The 21,120-nt window shown below is 41.1% G+C and overlaps 1 protein-coding gene across 1 annotated transcript in view; it reads left to right on the top strand.

Moving 5' to 3' along the window:
• LOC124550691 (dopamine D2-like receptor) overlaps positions 1–6,052 on the top strand; it is a 198,990-nt gene extending 192,938 nt beyond the window's left edge. The window contains exon 8 of the mRNA XM_047125415.1: positions 5,838–6,052. Within this exon, the coding sequence (XP_046981371.1) occupies positions 5,838–6,052 (215 nt within the window). The remainder of the gene's footprint in view (positions 1–5,837) is intronic.
• Positions 6,053–21,120: the final 15,068 nt, after the last annotated feature.

The following is a 21,120-nucleotide window of genomic DNA, read 5'->3' as shown; positions in this document are numbered from 1 at the left end:
TTTTTCTGTTACATATTTGTGCTCTATTTCCTATTTCCTTCTGTCCCACCCTCTTTCCCCCTCCCTCCACTTACGTGTGATTCGTTAGTTAACTCTTCCATGTTATCCAATCACTGTTTTTATTTTTCTCCACCCTCTATCTTCTCTAGATTTCCTTTGCATTTTTCACATTCCTTAACTAAAGGTGTTTCATCATTATTGTCTGTATTTAATATATTTCATATATTATCATGAGTATTTCATGTTCCAGGTTTCATTATATTTTGGTATCTTTGTATTCATCATCTGTGTAAAGACACCTTCCAGATTTCTGTGTCTCGCTCATTAGTGGGATATGTTGGTTATGTCATGCTCACATGGTGTCTCTGACGTTTCCAGTTGGTCCATCGCCCCTGTGTGCTCAGTGTTCCATAAATACAACTTTCCTGTTCCCTTTTAAAAGCGACTGCGAGAAAGAAAACGCAACTTATTGCCGAGTATACAATTTTTGTTGAAAACTAGGTATAAGGGGAGAGAATTCATATACGAGAAAGAATTTGTATAATGGTTTAAATGCACTGCTATCGAAGTTAAACTTACTCCGACCAAGGAAACTAAACTGTACTTTTTCTTACCCCGTCACTGTATTATCTTCCTCGCAATCGGTTTCAACAGAAAACACGAAAATTGTTCAAAAAATACGTAGCCAATGTTCATTTGAATATTTGTTACAGTGTCGTGTAAAAATTAGCTGCAAATCAGTCAACAACTTTTCGACATTTTTTTAACAGTGAGAAAGAGAGGAAGTATTGTTAGAAAAATGTCGAAAAGTTGTTGACTGATTTGCAGCTAATTTTTACACGACACTGTAACAAATATCCAGATGAACATTGCCTACGTATATATCTTTATTAGAGAAATGTGAAAAGCTTGAAGTAAATCTGTTGACAACTCTGCGAGATATTTCCTAAGAACACTTTCAGTTTGTATGCTGTATATTTATATGTTAGCAAAATACAGTGGAAGCTCTTTGTATATGAATCATCCCCATGCATAAATTAGTTAACGTACAAGATTGTTGATTGGTTCACTGACATCCTTCTCATAATCGGGAACAGCATTATATTCCATCTGGGTGTTTATTAGACAATCTTGTAAAAATGTGAGGTAAATCAGTCAAGAACTTTTTGAGATCTTTAGTAACAATGCTATATATGAAGACCAAATTGCTTTTTAATATTGTTACGAAAAATCTCGAAACTTTCTTGACTGACTTACTTCATACACACACACACACACACATACACACACACAATCACATTAACTGTGGAATTAATCAACAGCGTGTGGCATATAATTAGCATGATAGTGGACATAATCAAAGTGTTGTTAATCAGTGTGACAGTGGAGAATGCCATGATGATGGAGGTTATCAATATGATGATGCAGATATTTAATATGATGCTGGAGATAATCAACATGATGTTCTAGGTAGTCGATATGATGGTGGACATCACCAGTTGGCGATGAAATTATTCATTAAGATTTATAAGAAAATTATGATGGTCTAGATCATTGTGAACATGAAGATGATTCTGGCTATCTGTGCTAATCAATTGTGGACATGGGAGAGCGGCTGGTCAAATACTTAACAATGAAATTCGCTAAACAGCTGTGCAATTGACATGTTCTTTTATTTTATTTTCGCTACCAGTTCTGGCAATTCATTATGCCTCGTTCAGACACAATACGCGCCTCTGAAAAATAATCGGTATTGGCATTCTGGAGCCATATGTTTCCGGATGTCGTGAATTCGTAGCTCAAGTGCCTCCTTCGAAGAGATGAATGCAACTGAGTCCATCTGCAATCATCTCTTCGAAGGAGGCACTTGAGCTGCGAATTCACGACATCCGGAAACATATGGCTCCAGAATTCCAACACCGATTATATTAGATTAGATTAGTACTTGTTCCATAGATCATGAATACGACACTTCGTAATGATGTGGAACGTGTCAGATTAATAAAAGGTGTCTATACAAGATGTCATATTACACAAAATATTACATGACACTTATTTGCTGTAACATGTGGCAATCTATCACAGATTTACTTCAACATGGAGAAAGGACTTACAGTTTTTCTGTAGCATGTAGGAGAACTTGCTATGTTTGGGCAGTAGCATGGAGATTAACAACTTGCAATTTCACTATAACATGGAGCGAATTGCTACATAGATGGCAAATTGTTATAGTTACCTGCAATACGGGGCATCTTTTTACAGTTTTGCATTAACGTGGTGTACCTGTCACCTCTCCTAATATCTGACACCCCCTCCCCCATCAGTAGCTCTCTGACATCCTCAGCATCTGACTACCACTGCACAGAGACCCCGTCAGCTACTGATGTCACAGTTAAGTTTTCAAGATTCAGTGACTGAGATCTGCCATCATGTAGTGGCATGCACACTTCAACACTTCAAGCTATAGCATATACACTGTCAGTTTCTAGTTTTAGATTATACGGCAATTCGGAATGGCTATGTGTTTGTGTCAAATATCATTGCCGCGCTTACACAGCATTATCAGCAGACGATGAATGTTTTGTACTGCAAGACAAAATTAATACCCTAGCATGGAGTCAGTATAATTGTGTGTGTAGCCGAAACCATAGCAACTGTCATTGCTTACCTACATCAACGCGTGTTACAATTCCTCACTGTCCCTCCTCATCGAAGTGTCATATTTTACACTATATGACAGCAGATGATGATATTGTTTCACTGACCTTCACATAGATTTTACAGATGAGAGTTTGACGAATTTAGACATGGGAATAACATTGGTTTCCCACCTCGATAACTGAGTGGTTTGCACGTCTGACTGCCATGTGTGGGATTCAGGTTGGATTCCTAGTAGAGACATGGAGGTGTGGGAGGTGTGGAATGGGGGACTGAGTCTCACGAGGCAAACAGAGCAGTTACTTGATCCAGTAGCAGCTGCCCCAAGGTCAAGAAGCCTGACAACGGCCACCAGGGTGCTCTGCTGACTGCGTCACCCTATACACTGCATGCAATACACCATTCGTGGAGGGTGACACAGCAGTTGGTTGGGCCTCACTGACCTTTCTAGGACCAGGGTACAAAACAATAACACTATTTACTTTTTAAATTCTTGTCAACATGTGCATTTTAAAGTGAAGCTGGACCAGCAGCAGTGCTGAAGTGACTTTTGCAGTGTAATGGAAACAACTTTTTATGAATTTGATGAAGTTAGTGTGTGGTATTAATGAATGGTACGAAGGTCAAAACCAACATCTATTCGGCATGTAACATATTACTATGTTTACGACGTTGCTCATTGAGCCATATACGTTATCTCGCGTTTTTAGCTGCTTCTCTCACACAAATAATGATAAAAATTCAGAAATTCAGAGTCGCCACCTGCTCAAGCCCTTCCTAACCATTTAGAAAAAAACGGAGCTGGAAAATTATTAGTTTCATTACTTTAATAATTTAATTACAAGTATGCAAATTTATTTAAGCAGCCAGATAAATAGCACTCCATGTCGTGCATGAAGCAGCTTGATTAATTCAGGAATGGAAATCAGAGTAAGGGGGTAAGATCGACACCAAAGAATTTATTTTTCACGTTAATTATTTATTGTAACTAAATATTTGGTTGCACATCCTAACTACACATAACTGGTGCGTGACTCGGAATATTTAAGTAAGAATTACGTGAGAATGAAACAGAGCACAATTTAACTACAGCAAGAAGAAACACAGGAAACGGGGATGGGACACAATGATACTATCATCTCCTTTGCATTCGTACCATACAAATATCTGAGTGAGATTCGCATTACGATTCTATGCATGCACTATTCTGGACAGAGGTTTAACCAATGCACGAGGTTGTGCGATAATTATTCAACATACTAACTGCGTCTGCTGCTTGCAAACGGCCGAACTAGAGCACGTGGTGCATTCCAAATAAAGCTGTTGTGCTGCTTTGTAGAAAGCGCCCGAAAGAACCGATATTCTTGCCGAAATTATAGCTCATTAAACAAGAAAACTGTTAAAATAAAGCCTATTTCGGTGCCAAGGTGAACCAGAAGGGTCATCGATTACCGAACACGTGGCACAAAATCGACACACAAAGACAAAAGCAACTTCCACAAAATATAAGATTAAAATCATTAAAAATCATACTCGTTTCACACGCTTTAGTTAAGCTGAAGTTCTTAAGTATTTCACGAGTTAAACATAACGAAGTCCTATCTCAGCCTGCTTCCTATCACCCGAAACCCCTCTTAAGAGCTACGATCCGTACTCACCAAACGTTCACCGAAGAGTGCCCCTTTCTCTTTCCAGATTACCTAGCTCCTCGTGCAGCGGAATCTACCAGAGGGGTAGCCCTCCGTCACCAACATCACACACAAAAACAGCCTTCGACACAGCCCTCGACTAAGATGGATAAACCTGTCTGTTCAGGTTGTTGTTGTGGTCTTCAGTCCTGAGACTGGTTTGATGCAGCTCTCCATGCTACTCTATCCTGTGCAAGGTTCTTCATCTCCCAGTACCTACTGCAACCTACATCCTTCTGAATCTGCTTTCTTTCTCCTGATAACGACATCCTCTTGAGTAGTCCCCGCCCGGAGATCCGAATGGGGGACTATTTTACCTCCAGAATATTTTACCCAAGAGGACGCTATCATCATTTAATCATACAGTAAAGCTGCATGCCCTCGGGAAAAATTACGGCCGTAGTTTCCCCTTGCTTTCAGCCGTTCGCAGTACCAGCACAGCAAGGCTGTTTTGGTTATTGTTACAAGGCCAGATCAGTCAATCATCCAGACTGTTTCCCTTGCAACTATTGAAAAGGCTGCTGTCCCTCTTCAGGAACCATATGTTTGTCTGGTCTCTCAACAGATACCCCTCCGTTGTGGTTGTACCTACGGTACGGCCATCTGTATCGCTGAGGCACGCAAGCCTCCCCACCAACCGCAAGGTCCATGGTTCATGGGGGGGTCTGTTCTGATTTGGAAACCTAAGTTGGTCATCATGTACTCTCCTTCAAACGAGAAGCAACATCGTCTACTCACAGCAGACGATGACCAACTCAGCGTTTCCCAGCAAACAAACCGAAACCCTACATTAAAACACACACATAATAATCAATAGGCCTTATTTCAGTGCTCAGTCTTTCTGGAAGAGTTCATGAATTGACCTAAAATTAGGTAGTAAAGTGAACAAGTTGTACCGAATGCGACAAGCGTCTTATGAAACGACTTCACAGAGACGTTTCAAGCAACTACGAGTGTTTCAGTAGCGCTGTTAGCTACATGTATTTCAATAAGTTTTGCAGATAATTATGGTGTGAAAATATTAAATTTGACGGTCTATTGTGCGTGCGAAGTGTGATACAGTACCTGAACTTAGATTGTCAAGAAGTGTTGCTTAAACTATACGTTTTATCAGTAGTACGAGTATGCAAGCCATGCCTACTTTTCAATGTTATAGAACAATTAAGTTACAACAGTAGTTTCACATGTGTGTACTTGATATCATTACTTAATATGATAGATAATTTTGTTACCGTTGCAGTGTTTGTATTTTTCAGAGGTGCATATTGTGCCCGAAAGTGGCGTAATGAATTGCCGAAACTGGTAGCGAAAATAAAATCTCATTTGCATGGCCGTTTGGCGAATTTCTTTGTTTGATGTTAAAATTTCTGGCTACAGCGATGATAACAATGGTAATACAGATTTTATTGGCTAGTGAAGATCAGTCGTTGTTGCTTATTGTGACGGGACAGAGTCGATGGCACGGTGCTCCACTGTCTGCTGGTTTCGCAGGCGTCTTCCTGGTGTGCTGGGTGCCGTTCTTCACGTGCAACATCATGGACGCGCTGTGCACCAAGCTGTCGGGCGACTGCTCTCCCGGCGTCACCGCCTTCATCCTCACCACCTGGCTGGGCTACATGAACAGCTTCGTCAACCCCGTCATCTACACCATCTTCAACCCTGAGTTCCGGAAGGCCTTCAAGAAGATCATGGCCATCGACACGTAGCGCAGCTGGTCCACGTTCGCGTCGGTGTCGCCCGCCGACGTCGAACTGTGAAAAACCGTGTGGGGTCGGACTAGGGCTCTGCCGCACGCTCTGGTCATACTAGGATATATGCGACTCTCGCAGACAGTGATGGGTGTGCCGGACATAGCCTACTGCTAGAATTAGACGCCTGTTTTAGACCACTAAGGTTTATGTTTGTTGTCTGTAATTGTGAGTGTTGTGCACTAGATCACTGTAGAGTTCTGCTGTTATTGTTGCTATAGCCTCCAAAACGAAAGAACACGAAGTAACACTTATCGAGACATCAAACGTAACTGAGACCCTATACGGACGTGCAGCACACATATGCGCGCGCGCACACACACACACACACACACACACACACACGCCATTCATGCATAGTGGGCTACAACTTCTCCAACTGATAAAGACCATGATTGAGATTTCCCATCATGAATTCATCGTCCACAGTTTTTCTTAGCAGTATGTGGCGATTTGGACCATGTAACCTATATGATCCTTTGTGGCAGACATTTTTCAAGCACTGTACACTAAGATTTTCAGATTTGTATATATGGTTCTCGGGCGTGACGTCGGATTTCATAGTGAAAACTCCACAATATTTCATCAGCGCAACTGGCAGACATCTTCAGGTGCGTCGAACACACTGCTAAGGTATGTTTTTTTTTCTCTATTGATTTTCAATGCCCCCCGAAGGGGGCGGGCTGGCAGCAGCTTACTACGCTGCTCTACAGCCTACAGACTTTTTTTTAAATAAAGGAAGAAGAAAGAAACAAGGAAAAACAGGCGATAAAATGGTGATTTATAGTGTAAAATGGCGTAAAATTGCGGAAAGTGAAAACAGAAAGCAAAAGGGGGTTGGCAATGTAGATAAAAGACACAGGAATCAGACAAGTAACGTAGTAGACACACAATTAAAAAACATGACGACAGTCTGGTTTCTGTTCGCAAGAGATAAAAGGCACACATAGCGACAGTATGATGGCCGTTCGCAACAAGTCCCCAAAAAAAAAAAAAAAAAAAAAAAAAAAAAAAAAAAAAAAAAAAAAAAACGGAACACTCACTGTAAAACACGCACTGTAGAACACTCACTGTAGAACACTGCACGAAAGTGGCAGCACAAAGACGACACTCCCGAGCCAAAGGCAGATGGGGGGGGGGGGGGGGGGGGGGTACTAAGGCATGACCAGAGTTCCCTATTTATGCCAGTCTTAGGGAGGAAGTGCGCATGCGTGGAAGGCGCCAAATTCGATGGCCAATAGGGACGATATCAACCGATAGCTGGAAGGACAGCAACGCCACCTACAGGATGAAGAACCAAGGACTTCGGCGCACGCGCGCAGGCTGCCGCCGCTGCCATCGGCCGACCCAGCGACCTCTGTCGGAAGCCGCAAGCAAAAATGCGCGTCCGTGTAACGCGCGTGACTATCCACCCAATGTCAACAGAACATTTATGTTGCTGGCGAATCGTCATCCGTCGTATGACCAATAGTACTCCTCTCTGCTCGATGCGACTTCAATATGGCCACTGCTGGATCTCAAGCAACAGACCAAAACTCTTGCATCGACAAGTTCGTACTGGGACAGTGTTATTAAGCAAGCAGTGGAAATACATAGCTCGACGAATCTTGTAAACAGAGATACGGGTTTTCAACTCAGTACAGCTTGGGATCCAGCAGTGGCCATATTGAAGTCGCATCGAGCAGTGAGGAGTACTATTGGTCGTACGACGGATGACGATTCGCCAGCAACATAAATATTCCGTTGACAACGGGAGGTTAGTCACGCGCCTACTTGGACGCGCATTTTTGCTTGCGGCTTCCGAAAGAGGTCGCTGGGGCGGCCGATGGCAGCGCAGAGCAGCGGCGGCAGCCTCCGCGCGTGCGCCGAAGTCCTTGGTTCTTCATCTTGCAGATGGCGTTGCTGTCCTTCCAGTTATCGGTTGATATCGTCGCTATTGGCCATCGAATTCGGCGCCTTCCATGCATGCGCACTTCCTGCCTAAGACTGGCAAGAAATAGGGGGCTCTAGTCAAGCCTTAGCAGCGTGTTCGTCGCACCTGAAGATGTCGGCCAGAGGCGCTGGTGAAATATTGTGGAGTTCTCACTATGACATCCGACGTCTTGCCCGAGAACCATATATGCAATATGTCCGTCGGGAAAGCCTCAAGCAACACATTTTCAGATTTACTTGGAATTTAATTCGACGCCTTCACTTCCATGTTGTTTCCTTTTTTGGCTAATTTTGTTGGTTTCACACAGTCTACCACAGAAAACGATACTGTTCCTGTGACTTCAGGTTCTTTATCATTGAGATTTTTTGTTGTGCTTTTTATGATCCGGTATTTGACATCAGAATAGTTCAGTTTAGATTGATCTCATCAGCCACTTATTTGATTACCACTGACCGTCAAAAACACGCTGGAAGTCCTTTGCATATCAATCATCCCTCACTTACCTTCTCATACTTCAATTAGTTAACGAGTAGTTTTGTTGATTGCTCCAGGAACAGCCTTCTCACAATCGGAAACAGCATTACAGTATAAATAAATGCAAAAATAATTTCCCAACTGCGACCAACAGTTTAACATGAGGTTGACATATGATGTGTGGATATCACCGAAAAATTTTAACGATATTCCACTTTCCCCATAATCAGACCTGTGTTTCGATTTTCTAGTCAGATACTGCACTCATGCCTCCACTTCTCTCTCTCTTTCCTTTGCGATCCTATTCCTCGTTTAGGTGTATGAATAATATGGATCAATAGTACTATGCATCACTGTTCCTTCTCATGCTTTAAGTGTACTGCTTTACCTTTCTCTTAAAGTCTTCAGATCTGTAATTATTATTGCTTTGCACGCACCACGATTAATTGGTAGGGACTTTTTTCCATATATTGTACAAAAACATATCTCAGCAAACAAATTGAATTGTTTGCATTTTTTCTCAGAATAATATACTCTAGTGTACTCACATATCCTAGCCACAATATTATAATACCCTAAATCAATTTCTTGTCTTGTGATGTTAGTGAACTACATGAATGGTTTCTGAAACAACGAAGAATGAATTTCATCTAATCCTAATATCGCTTTACTTTGTTGAACGTCCAGGTCATAATACTTGATGACTGGCTGCCTATTCTATTTTACAATACTGTTTCCTTTCACGTTACTGGTTACCGCCTTATTTTGCTTCATATTTTCATAATAGATGGGGAACCAATAGGCCTTAGCTTACTATAGAGTTAAAGAGAATCAAAAAATAAAGCGTGTTTATAAACCAGTTATACAAAATTAACCTCTAATCGCATAAAAGACAACTTACAGAAGTGTTTAATACAGCACCGAATGTACTATATTTTGAAGCTTTTATTTTCACAGTGTTAGTTCCTAACGGCTCTGCTAGGTGGCAAGTTCAAATGAGCTATTCCAACAGTCATCATGGAAAAAAAATCCCAAAAGGGATGTCAATTTTGTTTACTGCAGGTATGGAAGGTGGCTTCGTCACTGAATACAATTTTATTAAGAAAATCATCTTCACTCTGCAATTTGTTTAACATATCTATACAAAACGCAGCTCGCTTTTCTTTGTCACTTTCTCTTAAAGCTTGTAACAGTTGCAGTATGTTGGGTTAGTATGACAGGCGTTTTCCTAATACCACCCAGACTGAAACATGAGGCATGTTGAGTGCTAAGCTGGCACAATTCGTTGATTTACCCAGACTGCGAATGTAAGACTGCCGAACTTGTTCAATTGCTGCATGAGAGACTGCTGTCCTATGCGATACACAGCCAGTTTCGGTGAACAAATGTAGCAATTAAGATCATCTTGTTTTTGAGCTGGTTGCTTCCGAAGTTTATTCCTGAACTATCTCTGAAATGTAGTTGCATTTTTTGGATTCGTGAAACCATAAACAACAGTGCATATGCGCTGCACCGTTATGCGACTCCATTATGACTGTTTGAATAGCTCAATCACGCGTGCCGTCTAGCGGAAACGTCAGGAACTAAAAGTGGTTGGCGGGAATAAAACTTGAACATAAACTGCATTCAGTAGGCTATCAAATATTTGTTTAAGTTATTCACTTTCTTCACAATTAAAGGTTACTTTCCTGTAAGTAATTTATAAACATCTGTATTTTGTATTTGAGACGGTTTGCCTACATTGAATAACGATATGGACAAAAGCTACTTTTTAGGTATTGTAACAAATTTCCTAATATCTCTGCAGCACGTACCTCTGCAAATTCTGAAATTAATTTTAACTGCTGCTAACAAGATTCTAATATTACACAAAAGCAGTTGGCCATAGCATGAAATTAATATCTATAATACGTCAATGACAAAGTCCCATGGCCCATACATTCGATAAATCTCCACCATTCTATACTAATATTCTATATAAACCATTCAAATTAATAGACTTCTCTAATAAGAGGAAGTGGGGAAATTTCACCATTTTACAGTATACCGGTATGTGTATGTGAATTGATTGAAACAGATGTATAGATCAAAACATTTGGAGACAACGTGTTTTAATGTGCCTACTCTAAGCACAACACATAAATTTTACATTCTACATTAATTATCTAAAAGTTATACAGAAAGAAATGTTTAGTCATCGGAGAGGCAAAGTGAAACAGCACCTTATGTATGTAAAAAGAATTAAAAACGCCAAACAAGAACAAAAAACTGTAGCCTTGACTTCTATGTCCTTGGTGTAGGGGCAGAAGGTACATATCAAACTGCACTCTGTTTAAGTCAAAGGGGCTTCATAGCAAAGCAATAAAACTGAACGGCAGAACGAGCAGTATGTTTTGATTTTAATTATGCTTTTTTAGTTCTTTGATTGTTCGGAGAAAACCGGTACTATTACTAATTGAAACAGTAATGTTTTTACTGCTCTAGTGTAGTGTGAAAAAAGACTAACTGCAAATTTCTTAGATTAAAACGTATTGCTGGAAATATTCTGTAAGAATAAAAGAATGACCTAATATATACATGTAATTTACCATTCGCCATACACAGACAACTAATAATGTAGGTGTTTGACTTTTAATTACGAGCCTTTGAACGATACAACTGTCGTCCAGAGTTTAGTGAAATGTGCTGTGGAACAACAATGAAAACGTGTGAAACTGGTGGTTCCTTTAGTTTAGTTTCGTTAATAAGTGTAAATATTTATGAAACGGTATCACCAAATGGTGAACCAGTTCCATCGGCCCTAAATTATATGCAAAGTATTTACTGCACTAAATATGTAAATAATTCTCAGTTGTACGGATTCTGGTTACCTTTATGAAAATTTTTATGCTGCGCTTAGAAATTACTGTGCTTTCGCTAATCAGGCCTGTATTTATAGAAATATAATTAAAGAATCATTGAATAAATATAAGTGTTTGCTGCAATACTAAGTCGTTCAAAACATTGTGACACGAAAAGCTGACAACCCTGAAGCATGCCATTCGAATTAGTAGTGTACAAATATTACTGGTGTTGCCATGATACAGCTGATAGCAAAGAACACCAATAAAACACGTAGTGGAATATGTAGCACCATCTATTACGAGATTTAAGTCAAATAAGTCCATGAAAATGTCTACATCATTCCATCATTCTCCTATGTGTTCCTACAATTTTGTATCTGTTTTTAAGAGGTCTACGTTACAAAGAATTGTAGTTCTTTCATTTAGCCTGTTAGATGATGTTTGTGATGGATTCTGTGTGACACTAAGAGTGATTCCTGACCAACTGTTTACACAAATAATTTTGATGTGCAGAATGTTTTAGTTTTTAACAAACTAAAATACCAGCAATAAGTAATGATGTAATATTCATTTAAAATGTAATATTAATATAAATTAATTTTAAGTTTAAAATAACTTATTCGTTTATTCCTGTTTTATATTTTGAATGTTAATTACAGAACTGAAAAAGCCTAATTATGATTTTTCACAAGCAGAAGCCTATGTGCTACATTTTTCATTGAAATCACATTTCCCCTCAACACACTGTGCGTTATACCCTCATACTACTCTTCGTTCAAGTAAACATTTTTGTAAGTTTAACAGGAATAAAAACTCACTTAGTTGTAAGTCTCATAACTTGTAGTTCTGCAGGGCAGAATTACTGCAATAACGCCTTCTGGAGAACGGTACTCCATAGTTGTAATATTTCATTCTTGTAAAGAACTCAGAGTAGTGGAATATTGACAAAGGCACCCCTAGGTGACTACACAGTACAGACGGTCCTGGGTGCCCTGCCTAAATCTGAGCCCCAAAAGTCCACTATTCTGACGTTCTGGTGCTGAAAATCTTGAAATAAATGTCCACATTCGACTTACATATGTAAATAGGATGCCTAGAATTTCCATAAATGTATGTACACAGCAACAGTAGACGCTACTTCAAGTGAACTGCATTACTTTCTTCAACTGGTTTATTGTTTACAGCTAAAAGAAAACACTGAATAATGTCTCGTCAAACGAGATTTCTTTAAATAAATAAATTAAAGACTGTCTGATTGTTTTTGCATTATATCCTGAAGAATCAGCTTTCTAGCCTTACAGATCATCTGCATTACGTGGAAAATGTATCAGAGGCGAAACACTGCGCTACTGCAAGGAAGCTCAAATAATAACAGAGAAATGAAAACGTGTACTAACAAAAACTGGAGTCAGTGGAAACTAAATGTCTCAAAGAAATCCTCTTGTAAGTCTGACTTTTTTTATCTGGTATTTTCATTAGTGAAAAGGATGGAATCATTTCTTACCAGGACTACAGCAATTCATACCTGTCTCGATCAAGATTTCATACCCAGAATTCAGTCTGCAGGGATGTTATGATTATAAATATCTCTGTGTTACACAAACCATTATATGCCTCAATTGTTCCTTTCGCAACTATCATTTATAAATACTCGTGTATTATTATTTGATTTCAGATCACATACCAAAATTAATATAGTGTCACTATAAAGAATTTCTTACTGTTTGTACAATATTTCCTTGAAATAGTAGACATTCAATCACTTTTCAGGTAACTAACAAAATTGTTGTAGATAATAATGACATCGGAAAAACGGCCTCCAGTCTAAAAGCATAAAGAAACTTTTTACAACGGAAGTACCTACTCTTCTACCGCATAATCGTGATCACACACATACACATAAGAAAATAAGCTTTCTTCTTTGCAGTTAATGTAAATTATGAAAATATTTGGTCTGATGTTTGTGTAGCTTACGCAAAGGTAGTAACCTATAATACATAAGTAACATCTGGCTGTGTAATCAAATTAACCATATTACGCAACCAAACAGTAAAACTAGGGACACAATGCAACTGCAGATAGAAAATACACATGGCCAAGGTTACGTTTCGATACAGTGCAACGAAGACATAGAAGCCATAGTAGACCCTTTCATTTCATTATAGTAGTGATGTATCTACAGTCTAATACACGGTCACTTATTGTTACGATGCTATATGAAAGAAAATCATTGCAAGAATAATCTACTGTACTGAGTCTTTGATTCACAAAAACTATGGAAATATTATGTGAAGTATAAACAACAAAAAGCAAATATGCCTTCTTGCAGGGTAAGAATGGTACGTACACACCAGGCTATAAACTGGCGAACCCCAAATATATGTTTCGATGCAACTTCAAGTATAAAGGTAACATTTGACTCTTATTTATAGAAACCATCGTTTAAGTACGCAAATGTATGTTGACAATGTGAATGGCCAGATGTGTGTATTTTGAATAAAACTAAATCTCAGTAAGAGACAACAGGTAGGAACACTCCCATAAAACAATCAAATATATTATCGAGCGCTTTTCCTTTGCTTCAGAAAGTGATATACGTCACAGTCATTTGCAAGGTTGTCATACTTCATAGCAAAACTGTAATGTGCAATTCTCTATCAACGTACAGTAATGTAGTTTCGTTGTGTGTTGTTGCACAGTTGTTAAAATTCAAATTATGAGATTTCAGATAAAATATACAATAAAAATATCGCAATGATACTAAATTACAATGTCGTTGTGTTAGTGAACTTTGTGTAAACTATATACCAGGGCCATTTTATTGACTGTTTTCATTAACAGCTAATATTATTTCTTGAGAATATTTCGAAAATTTTCCCAAAGGCTTTTTGTGGTTTTTATTATTGTTTTCATTCTACAGCTTCATACATATTTCTGTTCACATGGGAAAATCAAAACTTACTGTACTGTCACTACTACTGACCATCTCATCAGAGAGCATCAGTTGCTAATAGAATTGTGGTTATTCTCAGATTCAGCACATCGATATCCTTATGGGTATGGCCTGTTACATAGGCGGACATTCATCGTGGGCTCAACGTTTCTTTCTTAGATTACATGAATCAGCAATAGATAATTAGTTAGTTGCATGTACCCTTGATCATTTTTTACACACGTTATACGGGAGGAGTCTGCTGTCAAGAGTTCCGTACATCAGTTTCACTGACCTAAATCCAACACCAATGAGCATACCATTTTTCAGTGTTATTTATGTAACTACACTTCAAATGACTATTTTTGATACAGGCAACAAGTTCTTTCAAATCAATGTTCGTGTATGGAATAGAAGGAGTTCTCCAGAAGACATGATATTTGTTTATATTTTAGGCTTGCGTTAGTTAGCGACAAGATATTTTATGTGTACTGGACAATGATCAAAAATTTACGTCGAGGCATATTCAAAATATTTATATTCGAAAAATAAGCGATAAGTGTCTGAATGTTGTAGAAATCGCTATGATACATTTACCGCATTCAGTACTCTCGTAAATCGCAAATTAAGGTGAATTTTGAGCAACTGAAGGCTGTACGAATGAGGAGCTTGTGTTTGAGGTGCATAGAACGTACAGGACAAATCAGTAACAAGGAGGAAAGATTAGCATACAAATAAAAATGAAGGTAGGCAGTCGTCACAGAAGAAGACTGCGGTTTCCTTCCAATCTCATCTGCAAACTTATCGGAATTGTCAGACATGACTGAGACGCATTTAAAAATTTGAGCGCAAAATCAGTGAAGTTTGCAGTGTCGTATGTGATGCCTGTTGTAACTTCCTTTCCACGCCGTGTGGTTCTTTTGTGGACACAGGAGCGTGGAACAGAAAGCTGATAATGAACAGAGAATTCAGATACACTACTGGCCATTAAAATTGCTAAACCATGAAGATGAAGTGCTTCAGACGCGAAATTTAACCGACAGGAAGACGATGCTGTGATACGCTAAAGATTAGCTTTTCAGAGCATTCACACAAGGTTGGCGCCGGTGGCGATATATACAACGCGCTGACACGAGGAAAGTTTTCTCATACTCAAACAGCAATTGGCCAGCGTTGCCTGGTGAAACGTTGTTGCGATGGCTCGTGTAAGGAGGAGAAATGCGCACCATCACGTTTCCGACTTTGATAAAGGTCGGATTGTAGCCTATCGCGATTGCGGTTTATCGTATCGCGTTGGCCGAGATCCAATTACTGTTAGCAGAATATGGAATCGGTGGGTTCAGGAGAGTAACACGGAACGCCGTGCTGGATCCCAATGGCCTCGTATCACTAGCAGTCGAAATGTCAGGCATCTTGTCCGCATGGCTGTAACGGATAGTGCAGTCACGTCTCGATCCATGAGTCAACAGACGGGGACGATTGCAAGACAACAACCATCTGCACGAGCAGTTCGACGACGTTTGCAGCACCATGGCTGCGGTTACCCTAGACGCTGCATCACAGACAGGAGTGCCTGCGATGGTGTACTCAACGACGAACCTGGGTGCACGAATGCCAAAACATTTTTTCAGATGAATCCAGGTTCTGTTTACAGCATCGTAAAGGTTGCATCCGTGTTTGGCGACATCGCGGTGAACGCACATTGGAAGCGTGTATTCTTCATCGCCCTACTGGCTTATCAACCGGCGTGATGGTATGTGGTGCCATTGGTTACACGTCTCGGTCACCTCTTGTTCGCATTGACGGCACTCTGAACAGTGGATGTTACATTTCAGATGTGTTACGAACCGTGCCTCTACCCTTCATTCGATCCCTGCGAAACCCGACATTTCACCAAGATAATGCACGACCGCATGTTGTAGGTCCTGTACGGGCCTTTCTGGGTACAGAAAATGTTCGACTGCTGTCCTGGCCAGCTCATTCTCCAGATCTCTCACTAACTGAAAACATCCGGTCAATGGTGACCTTGCAACTGGCTCGTCACAATACGCCAATCACTACTGTTGATGAACTGTGGTATCATGTTGAAGCTGCATGGGGAGCTGTACCTGTACACGGCATCCAAGCTCTGACTCAATGCCCAGACGTATCAAGGACGTTATTACGGCCAGAGGTGGTTGATCTTGGTACTGATTTCTCAGGACCTATGCACCCAAATTGCGTGAAAATGTAATCACATGTCAGTTCTAGTACAATATATTTGTCCAATGAATACCCGTTTATCATCTGCATTTGGTCTTGGTGTAGCAATTTTAATGGCCAGTAGTGTATTAATTTATTCTACATCTAAAATTATACAGTAGAAATAGAAATAACTTTGTTGCTGTAGTTGCAGCACCAGTTGCTAACAACGGCTTTGAAACATATACGGATGCAAAAGATTCATAAATCTGCCACTCTTCAATACAATATCTAGTCAGATGCTGTCGAGCCCCGATCACTACTAAAGTTATGTTATTCAACAGTAAACACACAAAATGGGCTCGGTGCGTGAATGTTCGAACTTCAGTACACCCACCACATGAGCTCCGGAAAGAGGATGCCTGCATCTCATTGCCAGTGGCGTAATCGTTGGTGGCAGCGCATTCGTGCCGTGGTGGCGGCTGTAGGAAACGCGGCGGTGTAAGTGGCGGAACGCGTGTTTGAAAGTACGGCCGAACCGGATAGCGGCCGGCCGATACCACAGCCCCCCTCGTCCCCCACCCCCAACTTGTACCGGGGGAGGGGTGGGGGGAGACCTGCGCCATAGGTAGTCATCAGGCAGGTTGCTTGGTTGGAGGCACAGTAGACGTACCCGCGTCCGGACATCGCGTCTTGCGAGCATCAGGGAAACTGATGTAGCAACAGAAGAGAATAGAAAAGAAAATTAAGTAACCAGAAACTCTGTAAGCCTGTAAAGTGTGACCTATCAAAAAAGACGAACCCCTTGGTGATAATGTATGATGTTCTCGTCACTTCAGATCCAAACGGGATTTGTGAAACAGTTAGGTTACAAAATTTCGAAGACATGAGTACTGAATGAACAGTAAATTTACTACTGGTTCACCAAAGGTTATTAATCACAATTAATACGCAAAATGTAAAGTGGAAGTAGGTGCCAAAGAATAACTGGTGAAATTACACACAATTGTCAGTAACATTCTTTATTCAAATTTGGTGCAAGACTTTACGATATTAAAAAAAACCATCATTTAACGAATAAGTCACAATTTACGATAGGAAAGGACTTTTAAATTATTATTAAAAAATTTCAAGCCAGTAAGGCAAGTACAGGCAAGCAATTTAACATATAAACGCGAGGCTGTATAATATTTCAAGCTCAGCTATATAACAGGTGAATTTCACTCCATTAATAAATGAATACAATTTCAATATATGGCTTCACTTTTGGGCAGAAAAATATCCCATTTGGTTACAACAGCCGTAGCTACGGCCGCCCACAACAGCCTCACTCAGACTCATTAAATGGCGGCTCGAGTGGCCGAGCGGTTCTAGGCGCTTCAGTCTGGAACCACGCGACCGCTACGGTCGCAGGTTCGAATCCTGCCTAGGGCATGGATGTGTGTGATGTCCTTAGGTTAGTTAGGTTTAAGTAGTTCTAAGTTCTAGGGGACTGATGACCTCAGATGTTAAGTCCCACAGTGCTCAGAGCCATTTGAACTATTTGACTTCTCTGCAATATATAAAGACAATCCTGTTCACAAAAGTTCTTAAAATAGAAAAACCAAAACGCATGAATCATGCACACGGAGCTGACGCTCACAGTTAATAACATTAACATTTCTGAAATATATAAAAAAACAAATTTTACAAATTTCTGCCAGTTAACTTACGGCAAACACACACGCTCGCAAGGTAGGATTTGCGAACCTTAACAACATTCTCCTTTCAAGGTAACAATTTCCACCCGTAATGAAATGGCAAGAAAACACACTGATAACCAACTAACTGTATAAAACACATGAGCACGTTGAGTAAAGCCTTAAAAGGTACTGAATTGGAAAAACACACAACAGTTTTTGCTGACTAGAAACAATATAAAAAAATCCACTACGGCGTACATTAACAACCTTGCTTGATTATAGCCAAATATACATAAACACAAATTTACGTAAGTTACTGCTTCCAGATGAGCAGGAATTCGTTATGCACTTGACTAGTTCTTACCACGAGGCCAAAGGAATTTTTCTTCCTTCTTAGAGTACCTTTCTCACGTGAGTCTAGTAATACTAGCTATGGCAGGCGAGAGAATGGATCAGGTCTTAACGCCTTGCATTTTAAACAGTACAGTCATTGCTGCCTTAGACTTTCACAGACTCATTAACAGTCTAACAGGCTAACTAACACTCGAATAAACACGTAGGTAAGCTGGGAGGGGAAAGAAGCAATGCGCACCAAAGATTTACTCTAAAAATCAAATGGCTCCAAGCACTATGGGACTTAATATCTGAGGTCATTAGTCCCATAGAACTTAGAACTACTTAAACCTAACTAACCTAAGGACATCACACACATCCATGCCTGAGGCAGGATTCGAACCTGCGACCGTAGCGGTCACGCGGTTCCAGACTAAAGCGCCTAGAACCGCTCGGCCACACTGGCCGGCAGATTTATTCTGACATCAACCCCCCCCCCCCTTTCGTCCTCAAAAAGGGACAAACGGACAACCTTTCTAATATTACCACCTTCCCGCGGGTGGGCAGACGAGAATGAATGGCGGGAAACCCCAAAATATACGGCTGGTATAATTAACAAGAATAAGTAAATGAAATTCAATTAAACTTCATAAAATCTGTTAACAATCAATACTCAACTTCTGGAGCGTTACGACTCCCAGGACTGAACCAACGCAGCACCTCCAAATGCTCTGCCGAGCAGCCCGCTGCCAGCCGTTTCAACGGACGCAGGAAGGCGCGCCGATTTTCAGAACCTCCTCGCCGGTCGACAGCATACGGCGGAACTGCAGGTTAGGCCCCTTGCGGACCCACGCTCAGGAAGATTCCTTTTGCGACGAGCAGTTAACGCCCCATACCACGGAGCCGCTGTTCGCGTCGCTTACGCTGAAGCCGCGGTCTGCGTGCTGTCCCCCTAGCACCGGCAGAGAAGTCGCTTCTCGATGCCCCGACTGCCAGCTCTCCACGAGAGCCCATACAGCCACTTCTTAAACCCACGCGAACAGCCCACTTTTCCACTTTCCCGCTAGAGGGAGACACCGAAGCGTTCAATTGCGACAACGGCGCCACAGCGACTGTTTCACGCTACGCGCTGCGGCACGCTTTTCAAAGCTAACTTTACTACGGCTCACTGAAGATTTCAGAAATACATTTAAATTAAGATTTAAAACTGGACCCCGGGAGCGCGACGTGGTACCCCACCTTGCCGAGGTTTCGGGGAAGATGAGGATAAAGCTTACGTCTATGGCCAAACTTTAAATTGGGTTCCATGCTATTAATGTGCGGGGCTGTTTGTTGGTGCCTCACTGCCATAACTGTGGAGGCTCAGACCGTGTACACAAGTACGATGATCGCAAGCCGGCTTGCTGCAAGTGCGGAGTGGGAGGTCGCATTAGAAAAAATTGTTCAAAAACTGTAAGAGGGATAAGAAGACACGCAATGCCACCGGAAGGAACTGCCCCACTTACAGGATGTTAGAACAGAGGTTAATATCTAGAATCGATTATGGCTGAGTCCACACAGTGCACAGGGTGCCAAAGAGAATGCCCCCATGCAAAAGGAGAAGGGATGCGGAAAGGGCCGAAAGATTCAAAGAAATTTCTGAGAATGGTCGCAGGAGGCCAAACGCAAAGGGTTGAAACGGTGGACGCTTGCGTCGACACTGGCCCTAAAGAAAGAGAGGCTGCTCTCTCTCCCTATCGCCGGGGTTACAGTTTGCCATAAGAAGGGCGTCCTGTAGTGTTGGGCCGACTGGTGGTTGTGCAGGGGAATGTTGTACCAGAACAACAGGTAGAGGTCAACACTGAGAGTAGCACAAGTCTTGAAATGACAACACCAGGTCGATGAGCTATTACAAGATTAGAAATCGACCCCGTCAGAATTTACCCTAACCTGGAATACTCCATGCAGCTATCCCGCCTGGAGGAGCCGGCTGTCCTGACCACAGCTCTGAGACATGTGGTACGTGTTGGACGTAAGTATGGGCATGAAGTCACCTTCTCGGCCATGGCGGCTGCAGACAGGATACCGTTAAAGACAATGAATCTCTCGACTTAGGTGCCATGCGTAACTTGGTGAAGAATGTTTTTGAGAGATGAAAGGAACCATTTGATCTTGGTGAAATATACCGGGTGATCAAAAAGTCAGTATAAATTTGAAAACTGAATAAAACACGCAGTAATGTAGATAGAGAGGTACATATTGACACACATGCTTGGAATGACATGGAGTTTTATTAGAACCGAAAAATACAAAAGTTCAAAAAAGTCCAACAGATGGCGCTTCATCTGATCCGAATAGCAATAATTAGCATAACAAAGTACGACAAAGCACGTTCTTTACAGGAAATGCTCAATAAGTCCACCATCAATCCTCAACAATAGCTGTAGTTGAGGAATAATGTTGTGAACAGCACCGTAAAGCATGTCCGGAGTTATGGTGAGCCACTGCCGTCGGATGTTGTCTTTCAGCATCCCTAGAGATGTCGGTCGATCATGATACACTTGCGACTTCAGGTAACCCCAAAGCCAATAATCGCACGGACTGAGGTCTGGGGACCTGGGAGGCCAAGCACGGCGAAAGTGGCGACTGAGCACACGATCATCACCAAA

The sequence above is a fragment of the Schistocerca americana genome, chromosome 9 (assembly GCF_021461395.2).
Source record: "Schistocerca americana isolate TAMUIC-IGC-003095 chromosome 9, iqSchAmer2.1, whole genome shotgun sequence".
NCBI lineage: Eukaryota > Metazoa > Arthropoda > Insecta > Orthoptera > Acrididae > Schistocerca > Schistocerca americana.
This window is presented reverse-complemented; position numbering and strand designations above follow the sequence as displayed.